The sequence below is a fragment of the Crocodylus siamensis genome, chromosome 2, assembly GCF_052110815.1.
Source record: "Crocodylus siamensis isolate JL-2025a chromosome 2, ASM5211081v1, whole genome shotgun sequence".
Lineage (NCBI taxonomy): Eukaryota > Metazoa > Chordata > Crocodylia > Crocodylidae > Crocodylus > Crocodylus siamensis.
The window spans coordinates 155,622,203-155,642,938 of NC_143396.1; the positions used below are offsets into that span (position 1 = coordinate 155,622,203).

The 20,736-nt window shown below is 45.0% G+C and overlaps 2 protein-coding genes across 2 annotated transcripts in view; both read right to left on the reverse strand.

Annotated features, from left to right (window-relative positions):
* The window catches only part of DNAJB14 (DnaJ heat shock protein family (Hsp40) member B14), a 33,469-nt gene extending 22,480 nt beyond the window's left edge, over window positions 1–10,989 (reverse strand). Inside the window, exons 1-2 of the mRNA XM_090031864.1 lie at window positions 10,698–10,989; window positions 1,637–1,811 (exon numbers count right to left, since the gene is read on the reverse strand). Of these exons, the coding sequence (XP_089887990.1) occupies window positions 1,637–1,811; window positions 10,698–10,830 (308 nt within the window). The 5' untranslated portion in view covers window positions 10,831–10,989. The remainder of the gene's footprint in view (window positions 1–1,636; window positions 1,812–10,697) is intronic.
* Window positions 10,990–12,289: 1,300 nt separating this feature from the next.
* Window positions 12,290–19,967, reverse strand: H2AZ1 (H2A.Z variant histone 1). The gene is made up of 5 exons (XM_090031865.1): window positions 19,810–19,967; window positions 19,302–19,379; window positions 18,182–18,295; window positions 12,871–13,000; window positions 12,290–12,707 (listed from the first exon to the last, which is right to left on the reverse strand). The coding sequence occupies exons 1-5, from the start codon at window positions 19,810–19,812 to the stop codon at window positions 12,646–12,648; spliced, it is 387 nt and encodes a 128-aa protein (XP_089887991.1). The 5' UTR covers window positions 19,813–19,967; the 3' UTR covers window positions 12,290–12,645.
* Window positions 19,968–20,736: the final 769 nt, after the last annotated feature.

The following is a 20,736-nucleotide window of genomic DNA, read 5'->3' on the forward strand; positions in this document are numbered from 1 at the left end:
ATATTCCCTTTAGGAAGGAAAGTAAAGTTTTTTCCTCCTAAGCTGCAGATTTTATGTTCTGTAAACTAATGAGATAATTTCTAGTTAAATTTATCTGGTCTGGGACAAGGGCCCCACTGAACAAAAGGACCACCTGTGTTCCAAAGAACCTCTATTCAATCTATATTACCACAGGTCATAATATCTGTTCCAAGATCCACAGGTTTAATTACGTGGATCATTCAGAAAATTACTGTGCCTCATGGAGCTTCAAACTAGAGCCAAGTAATATACATTTTACACTGTTGGAAGTAGGAATTCTTCAGTAACTGATGTTCTAAAATCACAGCATGTCAAAAATTTACAGCTCATAATTTTTTTTCTGCACGTCTCAAAATGCAAACCTCCCAAGACTGACATTATCCTCTCAGGACTAATTCAGCTAGGTGTCCAACACCCGATGGCCCTTCGGGGGAAGCAACATATTAAATGTTACTTAGAGTAAACTTTGGATCTACAGCTGAATCAAGATTATGAACTAAATAAAGTAATTAGCTGCAAGCACTCTGGTGGAAGTCAGAATGTTTGCAGGCAGCCTGATGTCAAAGTTAGTGGGTAACAGGCTACAGTCAGTGAACGCTGGCAATATCCAGTGTATTTATTCAGCAGCTTTCTGAGAACCTATGTTATGCATATCTGTTAATCTCTGCCATGTTTTATAGACAGTGGGGTTGGAGTGTTTTTGTAACCATGACTGTCCAGGAAATATGCAAGAAGCAAGGTTCTTTTGGTGCTGGACCAATATTTATTGGTACAACAATATAACTGGGAGATGTTAGACCAGCTTTCTAACATTTTTTGTGCCTGAAAACTCAACACCTCCCCACCATACAGTTGCGCCAATAAAAGATATCACATCAAAACGACTCTTCCTTCTCTTCATTATATATAGGCTGTTTCTGGATACAAGGAAAAACTTTCTGACTATGAGAGCAGTTAAGCACTGGAACAGGCTACCTAGAGAAGTTGTAGAATCTCCATCCCTGGACATTTTCAAGAGCCAGTTAGACAGACACTTGGCTGGGATGGTTTAGTCAGTAACAATCTTGTTCTGAGCAGGGGGCTGAACTAGATGACTTCATGAAGTCCCTTCAAGCTCTATGCTCCTATGATTCCATATTAGGCCCAGGGCTAGAGCTTGCAGTACAAGCTAAAGACTCTGGTTGTAGGGGTTCCTCAGATACAGCTACCCCCAATAAGAGATCAGCTTAATAACCAGTTTATCCAAGACCCTGTATCAAGTTATCTATAAGCATATTGATATTTTTCTTGCATTACAATCCATGGACTTACAATCGTATTTTAATAGGAGTGTACTGTAGACAGATAACTATAACTATCTTCAAAATAAAAAAGCAGTATTTCCCTCAGGACTTTTGCCATGACAGTTACTCAGTAACTGTCCTGGACTATTAAACTGTCAGGAATATTTCCAATGTAGATTGATATAATGCTCATACAAGGGAAAACCGTATTAAATCAAACTAGCATTTTTTTTCTATGGTTAATCTAGAACTTGGCAATTCTCCTTTAGAAGCTATATTTGGAAGCACATGTACAAAATAAAAGCCAGCAATTTACTTAGGTAAACTCATACCTGAGTACTCCTTCCACTTGTTCTTTGTTGTAGCCTTTACCACTTTCACATGCACCAGATGCACTGCTGTCCTTTGTGTTAGCGGGCTTACTTTGATCGTTGCCACCGGCTGGTTTTTGGCAATAGGGACCACCCCCAGCAGTACTTCCATTTTTCATGATGGCATCCAACAAAACTGTAAAAGACAAAAATTGATCATAGTAGTAACTAGACATGGTTGATGGAAGATACAGAGTTCTTGCACTTTTTCATGATAAAAGCCATGTTGGGGGCAGGTGGAGAGGGAAGAAGAATCCCCTTTAGTTAACCATCACCAGGTACCACCTTCCTTCCAACTCACAAATGAATGCTCCGGAGGCACTGACAGCAGTTCCTTCCTACCCTTCCCCACCACGGAGAACAACAATAGGGGAATATTTAAAGACTGGTAGCTTGTCTAATAATCATTCTTTATTCCGTCTCTCTCTTACTAAAAGACACTAGGACAGCTCTTCTCAGCCTCCAGCTGCTTATACAAGGAATCAGCTACTTTCATGCAGTAAAAAGCCTAAATGCCAGAATAAGCCCCAGAAGCCAGCTTTCTGCAGAGCCTCAATGGTCCAGAGTAGACTGAGAACTACCATGTACTAAATTATCTAGTCTTGAGACCCAATTCAAGACCATCTGAGCAACAGAACTGATAAAGTCTCAGACTCAATTCCTGGCCTTGTTTCATACTCCCAAAGTGGGCAATACTATCTACAGCAAAGTGCTGAGACTTGGGACAAGAGTGCCTCACATCATAACAGGACTCATATCATAACAGTGGTGTGAAGAGTAGTATTTTCAAGAAGCCTGGTGTGCCACAGTCCTAGTCAATCTTCTAGGAAGATTAAAGTTTTAGAAATAACAGTATGGAGAAAAAACATGAACTGCAGTGATGACACGTAAAAGCAGATCACATTCCCGGCACTCACAGCGATGCAAATGATTCCCATAATTCTCAGGAAGAAAAGCAATAGCTATTTTCTGAAATAGAGGTTAACTGGCATTGATGGCAACAGTTCATTTACAAAGTCAGGGAACACTTGGGCTTATATAGTCCATCTTTGTAAATGATCACTTACTTCCTAGTGAGGAGTAGGAGGCTTTGCCTGACTCTGAGTCTTAAGCCAGCAACTTCTTAAACCCCCCCACCCCAAATATTTATGGCTAAGCTAATTTGCTGAATGCAAAGTATAGGCAAGGCATTGCACTCTCATCTGCAGATGTTATTGCTGCTGATTATAGCTCTGATATACTACAGTAGATGGAAACAAACAACATTCCTATCAATTTCTTTGCTGTACTTTGGAACACTCAGGGCAGCAGTGAAATTTAAACAATCGTGTCCCTTTCTATGAACACTAGGCAGTCCACTCTATGCCACTGGATGACTATTCTATTTTGAACTTTTGAGCTCTTTTGTACCAGCAAGACAGGAGACCATAAGTCAGCCACAGGGCAAAGGAGAGATGTTCATGGCCTATCTCCTTTACAGTAGCTAAGATACTTGGCTTATACCTTACAGCATTTATAAATACTGTTATACTTCCAGCGGAAGAAACAAAAATCCTGATGGTCTCCATTTAACTTCGGGGTTTGCTTATCTACTTAACAGTCAAACTCCTACTGAAAAATGTAAGGACATTTGTAGAAATAAACACTGGAATCAAGAATAGCCTTGGCAAGGTGCAATTTAAGCATAGTTTCCAACAATTCACTGCATCTTTAGAAGCGTTAAAAAAGAACCATGCTAATATTAGATTCTGAATACTGCACCTAAACTAGGGATTGTGTAGTTCATTAATACAAAATAGGAAGCTATAATCATGACAAACTGAGTTAAGACTTCCCCCCCCCCAAATTCCTGTGGGAGTAGGCCGACAGCATAAGAAAGAACACTCTTTGGCTAATAGTTTATTATAGCAATTGGGGGAAAAAAAGGCACAGAATTTACCTAAAGTACCTTTAGAAAAAAAAGCCCTTGGCCCTGAGGTGCACTTCCTCTGCCCATTATCTTTGCAGGTCATGATGACACAAAGACCAAGTGAAATAAAAAGGGAATAGGCCTATGGCCTATAACTGAAGCAGCCCCCCAAATCCAGGCATTCATCTAAATTAAATATATGTTATTTTATGCTATATGTGACACTGTTGGAAAGACTGAGACAGGACTCTGTTGATATTCAACACTTTCTTTCCCTGAAATGAGTCTGCTGTCTCCTTGCTTTCATTTAAGTTCAGCTGGCTCACTTCAGCTCAATCTTAATAAAATGCAGGTGGGCTGGTGGCCAAGGGAATGACATGGTTATGAAAATTCCTGCTATTAAGGAGGTACTTCTAACCTTTATTTAAACAGTAGGCATTAATGAGATCTTTGTAAATCTAGGTTCCCAGACAGGAGAGGCAGGCGGCCTTTTAACACCTTCGAGAGGCAACTTTTAATATTCCATTAGTATATCCATTTGAGAGATAAAAGACTCATGCTGTCCTCTTATAGATGATGATCTAGAACTCAAGGGATATGGCTTCAATTTTTGCTTTGACCCAACTTCCAACTTGACCCAAGGCAAATCAGAATTAACCCTTTGTTTCCATTTCTGTATTTATAAAAAAATGGAACTAATAGTTCCCAATTTGACAAAAGCAGAGCAAATAAAATGCATTAGTGATTAGACACTATGATGATAGCAGATAGACACAAGTTGTTATGCTGTTGCCACCGCCAGGTTGGAAAGGTGTAAATGCTTAGACACTTCCCACTCTACTGTGAAGTTAAAATCAAAGTGTTTAAGTTTGAACCTAGGGAGCCAGGGGTAGGAAGGGTATGACATAGTTTAGCCCTTAAGTATCCTTCCCTTTTCTGATGCACAGCTAAGTTCATAAATAAGCAAGTAGCTAACAAAGTCTGAATGTCAAGATTTTCAAAGATTTTATGATTTTCCTTGTAAATGATCAGGTTTCATATTCAATGTTAAATAAAAATCCCAAAAAATAAAACAGCTATACTGTTTATGGATGAAAATTGGCAATACAAATAAGAGTTTCTTCTCACAATGAATCAAATAGAGATCATTCAATGACTGCAGGTTTACCCTTCATTTGTTCTGTAAATGTAAAAACAGGAATTATAAGGGATGACAGCACCTTTAAGCTGTAGCGTCACTAGTTTTATTTGTCCCAACCTAGTAAGAACAAAAAATTGTGGCTATTCAGTTTCTATTTCATGGCCTATATAGTATTTAATAATGGACATGATCAGGTTCCTACTGCACAGGTACTTACAAAGAGAAGCAAACTGATAATTTCCAGGTTGTCTCTACACTAGCATGCATCTAAACACTTCCCATCATTGCACTAGCACCAGGGGCAGCAATGGTTGTAATATTGGTGTAGATTGGCAATTTGCACTTTTTGTAACCTACACCTAAGAGCAGGTCTACATGACAAGTTGATTAAAACACCAGCCTGTCTGCATCAGCACTCCCATGACTACTACCACCAGTGGAGGTGTATCACTGCTACTATGGTGGTAGGATGGTACAGCATGAAAATGTTCACTATGCAGAAAGCCAAAGAGGCTAAGGACTTAATGAATATTTGAAACATTCAATTATTGTCTACTGAGAATTTCCCTCCAGGTAACAACTGAGGCATGTTAGTAGGTTAAGGGTGACAAGGTTAACAATACAAATGTTTATTCTTTTTCAAGGACAAACAGAAAGCAAATTTGAAATTTCATAATTAAATCAGGCCTATATTAGACCTGCAAAAGATCACTTAAGCCATTAGCACACACAATAAGGCAAAAACCTACTATTTGAAACTAAAAAAGGCGGGGTAAAGAATCGCAAAGTATTTGGGGAAGTTATTTCCTTTAAATAAAAGATGGTTTGTATGTTCAAAACAAGACTTCAGCTTCACCAGGAACTACTAGCGTGAAACTGCAACTATGAGAATGGGTATACTAATGGAATTTTAAAAAATGATTTGTGACATTGCTGTACAGATATTCAAGAAGACATAAAAGGATTTAAAGAGACATACAAGAATTTAGTTTTTGCATCAGCCGGTAAAATTAATTTTCTTTTCTTCAAAATGATACCAAGATTTTTTCCATTATTTTTTCTGTTCCTTGCTTCTGAATGAAATACTACTGCACTGTATTTGCTTTAAATATGCAATGAAGACAGCATTCACTTTCAAATAATCTTTTGGTTAAGAAAATAATTTTGATGTCATCAATTTGGCACCTATACAACAGCCCTAATGAACACTGTAGTTCTGCAAAGAACTCTGAAAATCTATGAAGATATAGTGCCAGATATAGTTGAAAATTATCTAAACAGACTATGGGGGAAGATCAGTATCCCCACTGTGCATGCCAGCTACCAACCTTAGAGTCCTGCTCTGCTTAGAGATGAATTCTTTGACTTCAAATAGAGCTGTAAGTGTATTTGCTAGAACAATCTGGTTCTTGTGTGTCAAATGTAGATTTGTACTATCTGACAATTAAGTTAATACCTATGGGCAACTGGTGCCTCCCGAGTCAGGGGAGTCATGTGACCCCCCCCTCCTCCCCTCCGGTGGCCAGTCAGTGATCAGGGGTGGCTGATCTCACCGACCAGGGAGGGGGGACCCCGCAGCCAATCACACCGACTAAAGCACCCCAATTCCCCAGCTGGCGCTCATGGGGTGGGGGGAGGGGGGCACCAGAGCTTCTGCCCGCCCATTGCCTAAGCAGGGAGCACTGGCTGTCAGGGGTTGTGCGTACACCCCTTATGTGGCACCACTATTAATACCACACAGATGCCTAGCAAAGACTTGAAATTATAACTTCCCACTGGGTCATGATTTAATCAACTGGTTCTTAAGAACAATCACAATTTTATATTTAGATTTAACAGTCCAATTGTAAAATAATTTTCAAAAAAAATAAACAATGGAAATATGGAATACCATTTTCATGATGTTATTAGCTGAAATCACGGGATAAACAATGATCTTATATTTTACTTGAGCAAAACTTGTGAAACAGCATCAGAGCAGTCAGCATTTTCACCCAGAAACCTTGTTTACACTAGCAAAACTAAACTTTGCTGACAGTGGGAGCCAGCACATGGCACAGCTGAATCAGAGCTGAATGGTTTAGTTGCTCACATAGCCAACAGCAAATTCAGTACCATTTCAGAAATGGTGGTTGCAACCTTCTGAAACCCATCTGCAAGCAATTCCATCTTTGTTACCACTCAGGAAGTAGCTCTGGTGCACCTGGGGTTCTGTTTTCCAAGAAAATGTAGTGCAGATGGACAACAAGCCATTAAGAACCCTCAAGAAAGGCTCTCACCAGTGTCTAAAGATTGCAATGGGCTAGTATATGCAAGTACCAAATATAAACAATGTGTTCCATACAAAAACTGATGAGGGTTGGGGTTGGGGGGCAGAAATTAAGCTCCCAGATTAGAGCGAACGAGGAATAAGGTTGATCAAGAAACTTTCATTTTACCTTCTTGTGTGTGAGAATGTCTTATGAAACAATCTTTAATTATATGATCTTTTCCAATTTTCCCCACAGGACCCCTACCTCATTCACTGCAGAAGATGATATTCAGATAAGACAGCTGCTCTCTATTTCATTTTATTCTTATCATTCAATGTGTGACTCCATCCCTTACTTATTGCACACAAACCAAGCCCTGCTCTGCATACAGAATTTTTTTTGGTTGCCTCACCAGTTTTTCAATTGCACTTACCAGAGAACAGCTGAGGGCCTCAAAATAAAAACCCTGACTTTGCTGAGCTAAGGAAGTATTTTACAGGCAAGGAACTCAGATTAAGATCTTAAATTTACAATGGTCCCAAATTTAAATACCTACTTAAAAACACTCTGGGGTCTCACCATCTTAGGTGAGATATATGAAGAAAGAAACACATAATTAATATCTACTTGCCAAAATTCTGATTTAAACAGCTTGCATCAGCAGCTTCACCCTAAATGCAAGAACACAACTCCCCCAAATTACAAATTAAGGGTCACAGCCATAAGACATTCTCTTTTCCTACAGCCCACAGCCTCATTCATGGCATGACACACTTGGCAATTTCCATGGTGAACAGAAAAATGATCCTAAAGCCACATGTTCATTAACAATTCATTCCCTACAGTGAAATACACACTTTACCAAGATGATTATGCAGCAGTAATTCTGCTTTCCTTTTTAAAGGGACATTCCATTCAAGCACAGGTTTTGTCATCTTAATTCTGAGAGGCAGAATGGCTAAGAGAACGAAATAGATATCTGTCATATTAATCCTAACCTGAATTCCCAAAAGTGGTCTTTTGTAACTGCACAACTATCTCTTCTGTGTAACAGGGAAATGATTTTGCCTGTCCAGTATGAAAGAGGCATAAGTCATAAAACATAACTGGATGAAGAAGGTCTTGCATTTAAAAGCTTATCTAACTGTATCTCAGCTATACAGTTGATTCAGTAAAAGATATCGCCATAATAAATCCTTGTCTCTTACATAATTACTAACATTCATCAGTAGGAAGAATCCAGACTGAAACGGTCACCTGGCTTCCAGGCTTGTACACCTTTCCATAGATTACATGTATTTTCATGGAGGTAATCCAATTAAACCATGGAAAGCTTTGTGTAGTATCACAGGCCACAGGCTGTTTGCATTTCAGATGTGCATGCTATTTGACAGGAACGTAAAATATGTGACCTATCAACCCTGTTTAGACCTGTAGTCCAAACTAAAGAAGCAATTTTTTTCCCCTCTTTCCAGTGGTCCTCAATATGTCTATCACGTCTTTCAGAAGAAGCCATCTAGAGTAATGGGGGGGACCAACCCCAGCTCCTCCTCCCCCTCACAACACAACATGCTGACTTCAGAAAGCCTCGATATGCAGCTTAGTCACAAAATATAACGGACAGGTTATGGAGAAGCAAAAGCATGGTAAAGCTAGCATGCACTCCATGCTTGTTATTTTTGGAGCACTGCCCTAGAGTGCAGTTTTAACTTGAAATACTCTGTGCTGCAATTTTTAATGCTGTGGGGAAAATAGCTTCAATAACATGCATTAAAAATAAGGGTTCCCTATTCCCCAAATAAGATAAAAGAAGTTTAAGTGAAACAACTCAGCAACTCAACAAGTGCACACAATAATGTTTAGAACAGACTTCATGGCACAGCATGAGTAAGGCCATGTCTACACAGTAGCTTTACTGTGCCTGGCAGCAGTGCCTTCCTGCTGTGCTGCTCCCCTAAAGGCTGTCTCCTAAACCAGAAGCAAGCACAGCTACTTTGTATGGTGCTGCAGGTGGTCTTTGCAGCCTCATCACTCAGCTGTGTTAATTACTCTGAACAGGGTACCACAGGGACATGGCCACACCACACTGCTTGCATTTAGGAGGTGGCTGACACAAAACAGTACAGCATGCTCCAGGGTCGGGGTGGGTAAATCAACTACACAGGCACGCAGTGTTGCCAGGTCTTAAATATGAAATTATCGCATTGGAAGTTCAAAATTATCATATTTGCTCAAAACTATTGTACACTGAAAAATACGCAAATAAGTCTTCTTATTTACTTTACATTGCCAGGGAGAGGGTGAGAACTGGGCCATCAAAGATGAAACATTTCTTTGAGGCAAGCAGTTAAAAGAAAGTGCTAACAGCAAAGCTAGAAGTTGGTTAACTCTGAGAGTGACTTGGGTTTTGCATTTGCTGCATCTACTAGGTGCCTCAAAAATTATCATACATTTTGAACTAGAAGTGCACTGATATATTGGTCCATAACAGATCAGCACCGATAGAAGAAAAATTGACATTAACAGCAATTGGCTTTTTTTGCCAGTGTCACTGATAATGTCACCAAGAAATGCTGTGTGCATGTGCGCAGCTGCAGCATATATGCAGCTAGAAAAGCAGCCTGACAGCTTGGAGAGCAGCATCCAGCCTGTAAGTCTGAGAGGGAAGGGGTGTGTGGGGGCAGATTGAGGCCCCCCATGGTGATGGAGGGAGTAGAGCAGGGGCAGGTGCTGCCCATCTGGAGCAGAGGCAGGGTGCAAGACAACTGCGGGCAGTCTGTGGTGGGGGTCCTCACCGCTACAGACACCCCGGGGAGGCATATGCCCCCCAGATTTGTGTGGGGCAAAGGTGGGCTGCCTGCTGTGAGCTTGGGGCCAGGGGCTGCGCCAGCTTCTTCCTAGCAGGGGGGCTGGGCTGGGACTGCGCTGGGGGTGGAGCAGGCAGCAGTGGTGCTGGGAGGGGGTGCTATGGGGTGAGCTACAACCACCCTAAAATTCCCCATAGCCCCACCTCCCAGCACCTCTACCACCTGCCTGGAGTGCAGCCCCAGCCCAGCCCCCCGCCCTCCCTCAGGAAGAGGCTAGTGCATCCGCTGGCCAAGCTTGCAGCAGCCTGCCCCTCACCCGGTGCACAAATCCAGGGGGCACATGTCCCTCATACCACCCCAGGAGTGTGCGCAGCCGTGAGCACATACCTCCCTCCCTGCGCACAATTATCCTGTGCCCCTCCCTGGCTGGGCAGCTCCTGCTCCTGCCCCCACTCCCTCCCTCACCATGGAGGGCCTCAATCTGCGTCCCCACCTCCCCACACAGACTTACCGGCCAGATGTTGCTCTCCACGCTGCATATTGGGGGATAAGAACGGCTGATAATTAGCCACCGTTATGGGCCCAAAGAAACCTTTATCGGTGCACCTCTTTTGAACGCTTTGACTCTTGCTGACCGTACAGGGAGGAGGGTTGAAGCGATGGTACAAACACAGTACGCCCGGCGACGCCGCACACAGCCTAACGGACCCGCCCCGCGAGGCCGGAGCCGCGCCGTGACCTCCCCAGAGCTGCCTTCTCGCCTCGCGGGCCCGAGAGCCGCAAAGGCGCGGGAGGAGCCCGGGGCCCGGCAGGACCTGCCCCGGCTCCCGGGCACCGCAGCGCCGGGACTGTTTGCTCGGCGGCCCGGCCGAGGGGCCGCGAGCAGCCGCCGCGGAGTCCCCGGGGCGGTCACCTCGGGCGGCGCGGCTGGGGTAGAGCTTCTGGGCCTTGTGCAGGAAGCGCAGGGCGCGCTCCCGGTGCCCGGCCTCCAGCGCCGCGCGGGCGATGCCGATGCACTTCTCCGCCTCGTCGCGGTTGCCCTCCATCGGCGCTGCGCGGGCGGGCCCGGTCAGGCGGCGCGGGACAGATGCCCCACGGCGGCCGCGCGCATCGTCCTATCCGGTCCCGTCCCGTCCGGCGGCGGCGGCGGCGGCTTCCGGGCCCAGCAGCAACAGCGGCGCCTAATGCGCATGCGCCGCAGCCGGGCAGCGGCAGCGGCGCGGGGGCCAAGCTCTGGGGCTTCCGTGCGGCCCGCGCCTGCCCCGGGCTCGGCCTCAGGCGGAAGCGGCCGTTCCCCTTTGCGGAGGCCGCAGGCGGCCTTGGCCGGCCGCTCCCCCTCAGAGGGCCGCCGCGGGTGACACGTCACCACCAAGCAGCGCCCGACTTCATTTCAATTACCCATTTGACAGCTGGATAGGAAGGGGCACGGGAGCTTTCTGGGACTTGAGCTGTGCAGCTGTGACTAGTTCCAATTGCTGCTTACTCAAAACCTTGAGAAAGGCACAGGGGAGGCCGCCTGCCATATTAGCGTTACCATATACTAACTCCAGCAGTGACCTCAATTAAGTGTAGCAGCACATCAGCTTCGTAAAGGTAAAATTCTGTGGCCACTAAGTTATATACCCCACTACACCCCTCTCTGCTCCATTACTCTTCCCCCCCTGCAGTTGCCCATTCACTCCAAAGCCCTTGTGTAAAGGAATAGAAGTAGACTTAAGGGGCTGTAAAACAAGATTCAGGACAGTGAAGTCAAAAGGTACATCTGTCACAAATGAACATGGTAGAACCCAGCTGCTACTAGAAAGCAGCAGTGGAAGCTCCATGTTCTTCTTCCCACTTCTCCAACTTATGGCATATATGCTACCTCTAAGGAAAAACACAAAAACAAGTGCCTACCATGGACAAGAGCCTCGAGTTCTAGATCCATCCAAACCAAACCAAACATTAAGGTGAATTTAAATATTTTCAGGATTTGTCAGACCACCTGCTAGTTCAGTGAATGTTACATTTTGGCTCATTGCTCAAATATATTGAAGATGTACATCTGCTTCATAGATTCCTAGATCCCAGGCTTGCTTAAGAGCAGTATCAGGCACTCAAACACCTGCTTTTCACTATCACCATTTAAGACCAGTAAATTTTAGACGTGTTATATAGTGACAGGTAGCATCAGATATAATCCAGCCTTCACCTACTGAATGCCAAAATTGTCAGTCTATTGGTATCTCTTTAAAATATAACATTTGATAAAAATTGTTATGTCAGAAATTAAAACATCAATTAACTGCAGCAATCCAGGAGTGTGCATGTGGGGGGGGGGCAGCTAGTTTTTGTGGTACAGGAAGGAAAAAAAAAAAGAGTGCTTGGATTAAGGTACTTTCAAGCCTGCAGCTTTTAAAATCAGGGGTGCCATCTTACTGCTAGATCTTTTATGGGAAGGGAATCTATAATCGCACCCTTTTGTTAAAGGCAGATTTGAAGAAAGAGACAGACCACTACTACTACTACTATTGATATAACATTTATTGAACATTTCCACTCTAGTGGATGAAAAGTCTGTACAAAACCAAAACATTTCCTTTAACTTCTGCTTCACATTAAAAATCAACCGATCTAAAACAGTCAGCTCAATCAAAACCCACTACAAATACAATAGCTTCTTTGAAGCCATGGTAACACTTAAATATGGTTAAGACTTCAATGCAGAAATTTGGTTTGTTAGACAGCTCAGCGAGCTTTAGCTTCTCAAGTTACAAAAAGGCAAAATTGTGTTTCACAGATACAGTCCACTGGAATCACCAACACTGGACAATTGTTCGAGTACTTAAGAGTCCTGAGATAACAAGGAATCCTGGTATTCTTTAGACAGTTTTCTGTTGTCCTTTCTTTCCAATAAGCGATTTGTGGATATGTGGTATTACACCTAAAATAAAAAACAAGGCAAGAAATTAAATAGAAGTTATTTCCCAGTCATGTAAAATCCAGAAGGGCACACGCGCGCACACACACGCGCACACACCCTTATTTGTATATTAGAAACATGATCTGTTAGACTTTAACACGAGTAAGAGGACAGTATTACATACCACCACCAGCAATTGTTGCCTTAATGAGAGAGTCCAGTTCTTCATCTCCTCTGATTGCAAGCTGCAAGTGACGGGGAGTGATACGCTTCACCTTTAAGTCTTTGGATGCATTTCCTGCCAGCTCAAGAACCTGTGGGCACAACACCCCCCCAAAAAAAACCTTAATTCACTCAGCTAACTCACTGAATTGGAAGAGTTATCCAATGGAGAGATTTAAGAGGACTCTGAAAACAGGTGAAGACCTTTATGAATCAACACCTACAGATAAATGCTTTCCCTACCTTCTCAGAGAATGTCTTTGGAAACTAGAAGAAATTTACAGACTTGTCCCTTTCTGAACTGCTGTGCAGTCAGGGGCCAATGAGACCCCTGGACTTAATGAAAGAGAAATAAGGGGGGAAAAAAATTCCTCCAGAGGGAAAGTTGGAAGTATGTGTTTATTTTATGAAAGACCCACCAAGCTCATGCATTTGGGCCAAGAGAGCCTAGCCAAGGCACAGAAGAAACAAGAGATTTAGTATGCTTGCCATGTGATCAACAGGTCACATGGAATAGGACAGTGGTGCTCAGCTTCCAGCCTGCAGGGCTCCCCAGGGGTCTAGAAATTGTGGCAGGGAGGTGTGGCAGTGTTAATTGCCACTCCTCTGGTGCCACATTTCTGGACCCATGAGGAGCCCTGGGGCTAGCACACAGCTGTATTCAAGTACATAACTAGGTTGTTGTGCAGGACAGACCCATGTACTGATGTCATGTGCCAAACCTCCATGTGATCTAGCTCTTGGACCAACCTTACACCACTCATCTGGCCCATGGGGGTGGAAAGTTGGGCACCAATAAACCAGGTATTACCTCACTTAGTTTTCTGTGCAAAGAAAAAGGTCCAAGCTGGCTGGGAAGGTCAAAGAGCTGAATAATGTAAAAAGGGGGAGAAAACACACTTGCCATTAGACAGCAAGTCATGTAATTGTAATGAAACCTTATGACAGAAAAATTGTTTTTCCCACTGTGGGGGAACTGGGAAAGGATTGAAGACCCTCTTTTAGATCTGATAGTGGAAGCAGAAGACAACTCTGGTGGAATCTATTCTACTCTAACAAAATTACCTACTGCCTAGGAGTTAGAAATCAGAGTGCTTCTGCAAAGCTACAGGTATTTCCCCAGCAAGCTAGTATACACTTAGTCATGCATCAAGTGGAAACAGGGGACAAATCTATCAGGTGTTCACCACCTTTCAGAATCACTGGGAAAATAGGCTAGGTAGGACCTGGAAAAGGGAAATCAGGGACATGTTGGCACCAGGGCAGGAGGCAATTCAACAAAACAGCCCATGGGCCTCACTTGCGATGATGGTGCCCAAGAATGGCACCAATAGGTTCTGTGCAGACAGACAGTCACAAGCTTAATGCCATTAGTACCAGATGAGCATCTCATACCCAGAATAGCAAACCTGGAGGTGCCCAGTATCTGACAAGCATGGACCTCACAAAGGACTACTGACAAATGCCACTAGATGTCAGGCTTAGAAAAAAAAAAAAACAAAAACAAAAAACAACCACACAAAAACAAACCCCAAAACCCAAACAAACCAATATAAGATCAGTTTTCACCGTGACACTAGGACTTTAATTTTTTTTGAATTTCTTGTGCTACTCTTGGCCTCCAGCATTTTGCAATACACATACAGGGACCATGAACTAGGGTATGTTGCACTTACTGATATCCATACATCCTCAGCCACCTCCAGAAAGGCTTTAGATGTTTAAAAGCACACTCCACAGACATTTTACAGCTGCTGACCTAGTGAACAGTTCCTCCTAGGCATCCAGACACCTAGTGAAAGGCTTCATTAGCTAGGGGTGCAGGGTAGGATGAGTCCCTTATTAGTACCAAAGATAGTCACTCCTCAGCCTGGGGGCCAGGCAGGCTAGGGGCAAGCTCTCTCCCTGACCCAAAATGGAAAAGGGAATGCCTACATATCTTAGCAAAGCACACTGTCTGACTAACTATACACAGCTCAAGTGCCCGTGGTGGTCCCCAACTTTCTGAATCATGATTGCGAAGTACCCCTTCCAATTGGTGAATTCACAGCCAGAATCCACAAGGGGAAGGACACAGATGTGTGTGCTCAACAGCCCTAACGTAGCTGGGAAACCACAGGCTGGTAAACTCATCCACAACCTCCTGTGGGTTGGCAAGACATATGGTATACAGGGCCATCACCCATATTCTCAGATATCTCTTGCACAGCCTCTCTAGCAGTCAACTTGCCTATGCCAAAACAGTTTGCCACAGAGCAGCAGCTGTCTGGGGTCATAAGCTTGTACAGACATAGACATTAGGGTTGGAAGGGACCTCAGAACATCTTCGAGTCCAGCCCCTCATAGGGATAGGAATAACTATAGAAATACAGTTCTCTACAGCAGTGATCTCCAAATTTTTGATCGCGCACCCCTATCAATAAAAAGTTTGAGCATGCACCCCAATATATGTCTATTTATTTATAAATTATACACATGTACTACTCAGTGCAACACTGTACAAAGTTTGGAGACTACTGTACTACTGTACCTCCGCGTAGCGGAACTCACGCTCTTTCCTCAGGATACCTTGCTTACCATACGTGACACATGACTGTCTGACAGACGGACCGAGTGAGGGCACCAGTGTCAATCCGTATATTAAATATTAGTAAAGCTTAATTTCTTTCTTATATTTTTTCCATCTAAAAAAAGAAAAAACAGAATTCTAATATTTCTTCCCACACCCCACTGGATCATCTCGCGCACCCCACTTTGGAGACCACTGCCCTACAGGTAAGAGCAAACTCATCATCACTGACCATGGCTGTATGTGCAAGGCAATTTTGGCACAAATCTCCACGAAGGTACACTTCTTCATGTCCAGGGGCATTTGTCCATCATTGCCTATCATCTAGGTGGCCAAAACGATCTGCTCCTACCAGTTGCTGCTTATCTCCTTGGCCCAGAAACACTGCGTTATTACTTGGAGTCGATCCCCTATCTACTCAGGCAGATGCCAAGCTGCAGCCAAAACAGCTTTAGGGGACCGGTATCTACTGCTGCCTAATACAAGCCACATGTACTTGTTGCCAAACAGAGGGTGGGACTGTCTTGTACATGTGAGCTTCTCCCCCAGCCTTTGTTCTTGAGGGCAAATTAAAAATAGTAACAGCAGCCATTGAGGCCCACAAGTTAATGACACTGGGCCAGCAAGGCTATGACTATATACAGATCCATAGCAGGTATTGCTGGTGAAAGCTCTGGCTTATGATCAATGATGGCCACACCAGTGCACCAGAAATAAGGGCAGATATTCAAAGGCACAAGCTACACAATGACCAACACCAAAATCAGTCCTACAAAAATGTCACCACCTACCCAAAATGTAAAAGCAGGTGCTCTGTGAGCACTTGCAGTCAAGGGATCCTATGGAACTTGACCAGCACCCGGCATGCTGCAATGTGTGCTCTCTCCAGCCACCTACTGGTGGAAAAGCAGCAGTGCAATCAGCCACTTTGAAGGGAGGTGTAGAGATGTCAAACCCACAACTTCTCCATTCAAGAAGATGGGGCACAACCAGTCCCACAAGAATTACCATGTCTTGTTTATAGCTTTAGTTACTTCTCCTAAAGATAGGAAACTCTTAATTAGTAGGACTCCCAGGATAGGGCTCCTTAAAAGGGTTAACAGAGCTCTATGCCACAGCACAGATAGCCCAAGTTTTGCACAATTCCGATTTGACACTGACTGTATTATGCAACATCCTTCACTCCCACACCATGGCCTCCATCAAAATACCAACTTAACTCCCTTCCTGCTGATCCTCAAGACTCACTAAAATAGTTCACTGAAGTATTTTTAGATGAAAGCAAATTCTGATTACAGCAGGAAATGTTATCCTAAAACCTCTGAATACAAGTGGCAATGATTATGCAGCTTTTATTTGCCCCATTTAAGCAAAAAAGTTGGATTTAAATTACTTAAGTTTTCCTTTTAAAAGAGTAAGCCAGCTTAAAATGAACCCTAATTTTAATACAGTATAGACTAAGGTACAAGATAAAAATAATTTAAATAAAATATTTTGAGTCAAAAAGTGATCAGAATCATTTACTAGGACCACCTGGAAGGTATCAAAACTCCTGCTCCTCTCTCTCTCTACCTGATCCAACTGGCTCAATTCTCAGTTTATGAATATTGATGACTGTACCCATAATAGAGGCTTATTTTCCAGCTCGTGGCAAAGCAACCATCTGCTCAGTAACTACCAACTCCCTGGGACTTGGTAAGGGTTTGGGTACTTCAAGTGTGTTTGCATCTTTACATATCCAAAGGAAGCAGAAGGGCCATTTAACTGAAGTTCATGCTATTCATGTCTCTAAAATATTGTAGCCCCCTAGCCCTATGTGCTGTAACAGCAGACAGCACAGGTTGTTGGGATGACAAAGAAGCTAGGGAGGGTATGGTGGATTACATCACAGGGAGAAGCACTGGTTTGGTGTTAATCTGTGTGAAGGAGGAACAGGGAGAAATAAGGAGGAGTGTGTACAGAGGACCAACACCGGGCTCAAGTGTTGAAAGTGGTAGACTAGTCTTGATTTCAAGATGGACATTTTAGAAAGTTTTCCCCAGGGTGATCCAAAATTATTGCTTTAATTCACTAGAAATCACAGTTCATGCCATACTATAACAGTCAATACTAGCATTTAATAAATTAGTTATCCAAGTGTTAATCAAGTTTTGATAATAGTTTCCATATCCAAAACACTAAAGTTGTTTAATTTGTTGTTGGTTGTGTGTTTAAAAGCAAGTCACCATCTTGATAAAAAAGAGCAAGAAGCTAAATCTACTGAGCAAAACACATTTCCCTGTGTTTAGTACACTAAAATAGTACATTCAGGTTGTTAGCAATGCTGTAAGTTAAACAGTAAGTTCTTAAAATGTATATCTATCATTGGTTGATCACACACACACACACTAAAGACTGCAGTTAACTGTAAGTTTGGAACATGCGTTTCTAGGTACACAAGCTATGAAGAGAGAGATAGCTTGTGTACCTAGAAAACATGTACCAAGCGTGCAACTTAATGCAGTATTTACAGTAGGACAAGTTCTATTAGATCAACCAATGATGATGTAACCTTTCTGTAAAAAAGGAAACAATACAATGGAAAACTTGATAAAATTATTTAAATTTGGGCTACTGATTTATAGCAATTTAAATAGACTTAAGTCAATCTACCGATTTTAAGAACATTAACTGCCTTTCCCAGTCTCTCCCACAGTAAGCTTACCTCAGCTGTCAGGTACTCCAAAATAGCAGCACTGTATACAGCAGCAGTAGCTCCTACACGTCCATGGCTGGTGGTCCTGGACTTCAGATGACGGTGAATGCGGCCAACCGGGAACTGCAAGACATTAAAAGCAGAAAGAACATGGTGTAAACACCATAAAAGGTTTGGTGAATGAAAGACTGAAACCCTGCCAAAAGCTACAATAAAATAATCACAGAAAGGCCCATTTGTTATTTGATGCAACAAAGCATGATTCCTTATCCCATAAGACAGCAATTCTCAGCTTTTTTAGCCTAAAGACAGCCCTTCTTAATTTTTCAGAGTTTAGAAGCACCCTGGCTGAGAACTGAATTAGAAACCAATTTGTGCCAGGTAAGAGTGGCAAGGCAAGACCTCACCCCACTGTACCCTTTTTCCAGCATCTGGCCGCTCCCAGCCATTGCTCTGTGCATGAAATGATAAGTACTAGGCTTCCAATGCCAGCAACTGAAACCACATGCACCTACAGCCTCTCACCACTCCAGGCACATGGGGAGGGGCAGTAGAAGGGACAGGGGATAAGTCAGGATATAAGTTGTAGCCCCCCACCTATACCTGGCCATCAGCTCATGCACTTTACATGGATACACACTGCAGCACACTGTTAGGAGCAGGGTGGCCAGTGCAAAAGCTGCAAGGTGTGGGGACTAGCTACAAGTGCTGCTTGACAGATTTTAGGAGTGCCCAACCCCAGCAAGGAAAAGAAGCAATTGCTCATCTTTTGACACAGGTGGGCACCACAGCCCCTTTGGAAGCATCTCATAGCATTTTGGTTGAAGATCCCCATCATATAGTAGCAGCACCATCATAGTTCAAGCTGTTCATTCCCAGTCCAAGCTGTTACTCCTTAACTGTACTGAAAAAAACCTCTTCAAGTAATGCAAAACCTAGGCATTGAAAATAGCAACCTGCAAACAAAGACTAGCTTTTTAAAAATCATGACAAATCAGTGGACCTGAACTGCAGCTGTCCTGAAGCAGACTGCCCCATAGCAGACAAGACGCAAATAGAGAAAAACTCCTAAACAAAAGGCAAAAAGTGTTGGAGGGCAAGTAAGTGGGATGAAGCCCTGCAGACTCACCTGCAGTCCAGCTCTCTGCGAGCGAGACACTGCCTTGGTCTTGGTCTTCCCAGAGTCCTTCCCAGCTTTACCACCAGCCTACAAAAGAGGAAGGCAGGCAGTGATCAGAAGTGGATCCCTACGCCACTGGAACCAGTTCCTCCCTCCTATAAGCTCACTTGAAAACATCAGCCACTCGGGTCTCAGGCAAGATCCGCCCAGCAGCCCCGCGCATGCGCTTCCCAACCAGCGCACCGAGCCAGGGCACCGCGCATGCGTTCTTGCCCCCACGCCCAGCAGCCCGAGACTCGCCGGGCGCAGGCGCTGAGTGCTCCCGGCAGCCTGCTGCGCATGCGCGCCCCCTCCCCCCCAGTCCAGCGGGCTGCGGGACACGAGCGCACCCCAACGCGTGCCAGCTTTCCAACCGTTGCACCCCTTCCCCCCACGCGGCCGCCACCTCCTCCCCGCCACTGCCGCGCGGCTGAGCAACCCCCGCCCCCAACCGCCCCCCATCTCCGTGGTCTCCTACCATCGTGAGCGGCGCTGTAGCACCGCACAGTAGAGGGAGCGAGCGGCTCTCACACACAACGAGGCCCTAGCAGCACCACGCACCCGTACCCGCCGCGATTCAAACTGCGCCGGCTCCCGCCTTCCCTCGGCGCTTTATAACCACCGAACGTGCCCACATCCGGGCACCCGGACCCCACCGCCCGCCAATCGCCGCTGAGGAGGGCGGGGCGTCTCTGCGGGCCAGGAGCCAATCGGAGCCCAGCCGCCGGGCGGGGCTGAGGGAGAGGTGGGGCAGGTGGCTCGCGCGCCCGGGTATCAATGGAAACCACGCCCACACTTAAAATGACAGGCGCGGCCCAGCAGAGTGGCCTTGCGAGCCCCGCGGGGCGGTGGGGGAGGGGGTTGTTGGCCCAGTGCGCGGCGTAAGGGACCCGTGATCACCCCGCTCCACCCCTTTTCCGGCTCCCGCCCGCACGGCCCTCGCCGCCATTTTGTCTAGCGCTGGCGGTGCTGCCCGCGGGCACCTACTGCCTCCGAGGCCCCGCGCCCAGGCTCAGGCACAGCTACGGGCCCTTCTGGGACCCGGGCACCTACCTCTGCCCTGCTCCGCCCCACACATGGGGCTTGCAAGTGCCTCCCCTCCACCCCCGAGCGGTGCTTAGGGCAGCTGCTGGGAAAAGGAATTGGGTGCTGAATCCTCCGGGAGAGCTGCAAACACGTTGTCTTTTTCAGCACGCTTTCGGGCACATAGGCCCTTCTTCAGGTGCAGGAAAAATTAAAGACACCCCAAGGAGAGGCACCAGGGCCTGCCCTAGGAGGCGCAGCCCAACACCTGTACACGGTCACCCCGAGTTGTGTCCTGCAAATAAAGGGTCTTGAGAGGATGTGAAGCTCCGCCCCCCGGTGCAGCAGGCAGGACCGGCAGACAGGGGTGTTGCACTCCTTG

Coding starts and splice junctions, on each gene's coding strand:
- H2AZ1 (XM_090031865.1), bottom strand. Junction 18,296..19,301: donor CGCAGAGAGCTGGACTGCAG/GTGAGTCTGCAG, acceptor AATGTCTTGCAG/TTCCCGGTTGGCCGCATTCA. Junction 13,001..18,181: donor TGGAGTACCTGACAGCTGAG/GTAAGCTTACTG, acceptor TTGTGCCCACAG/GTTCTTGAGCTGGCAGGAAA.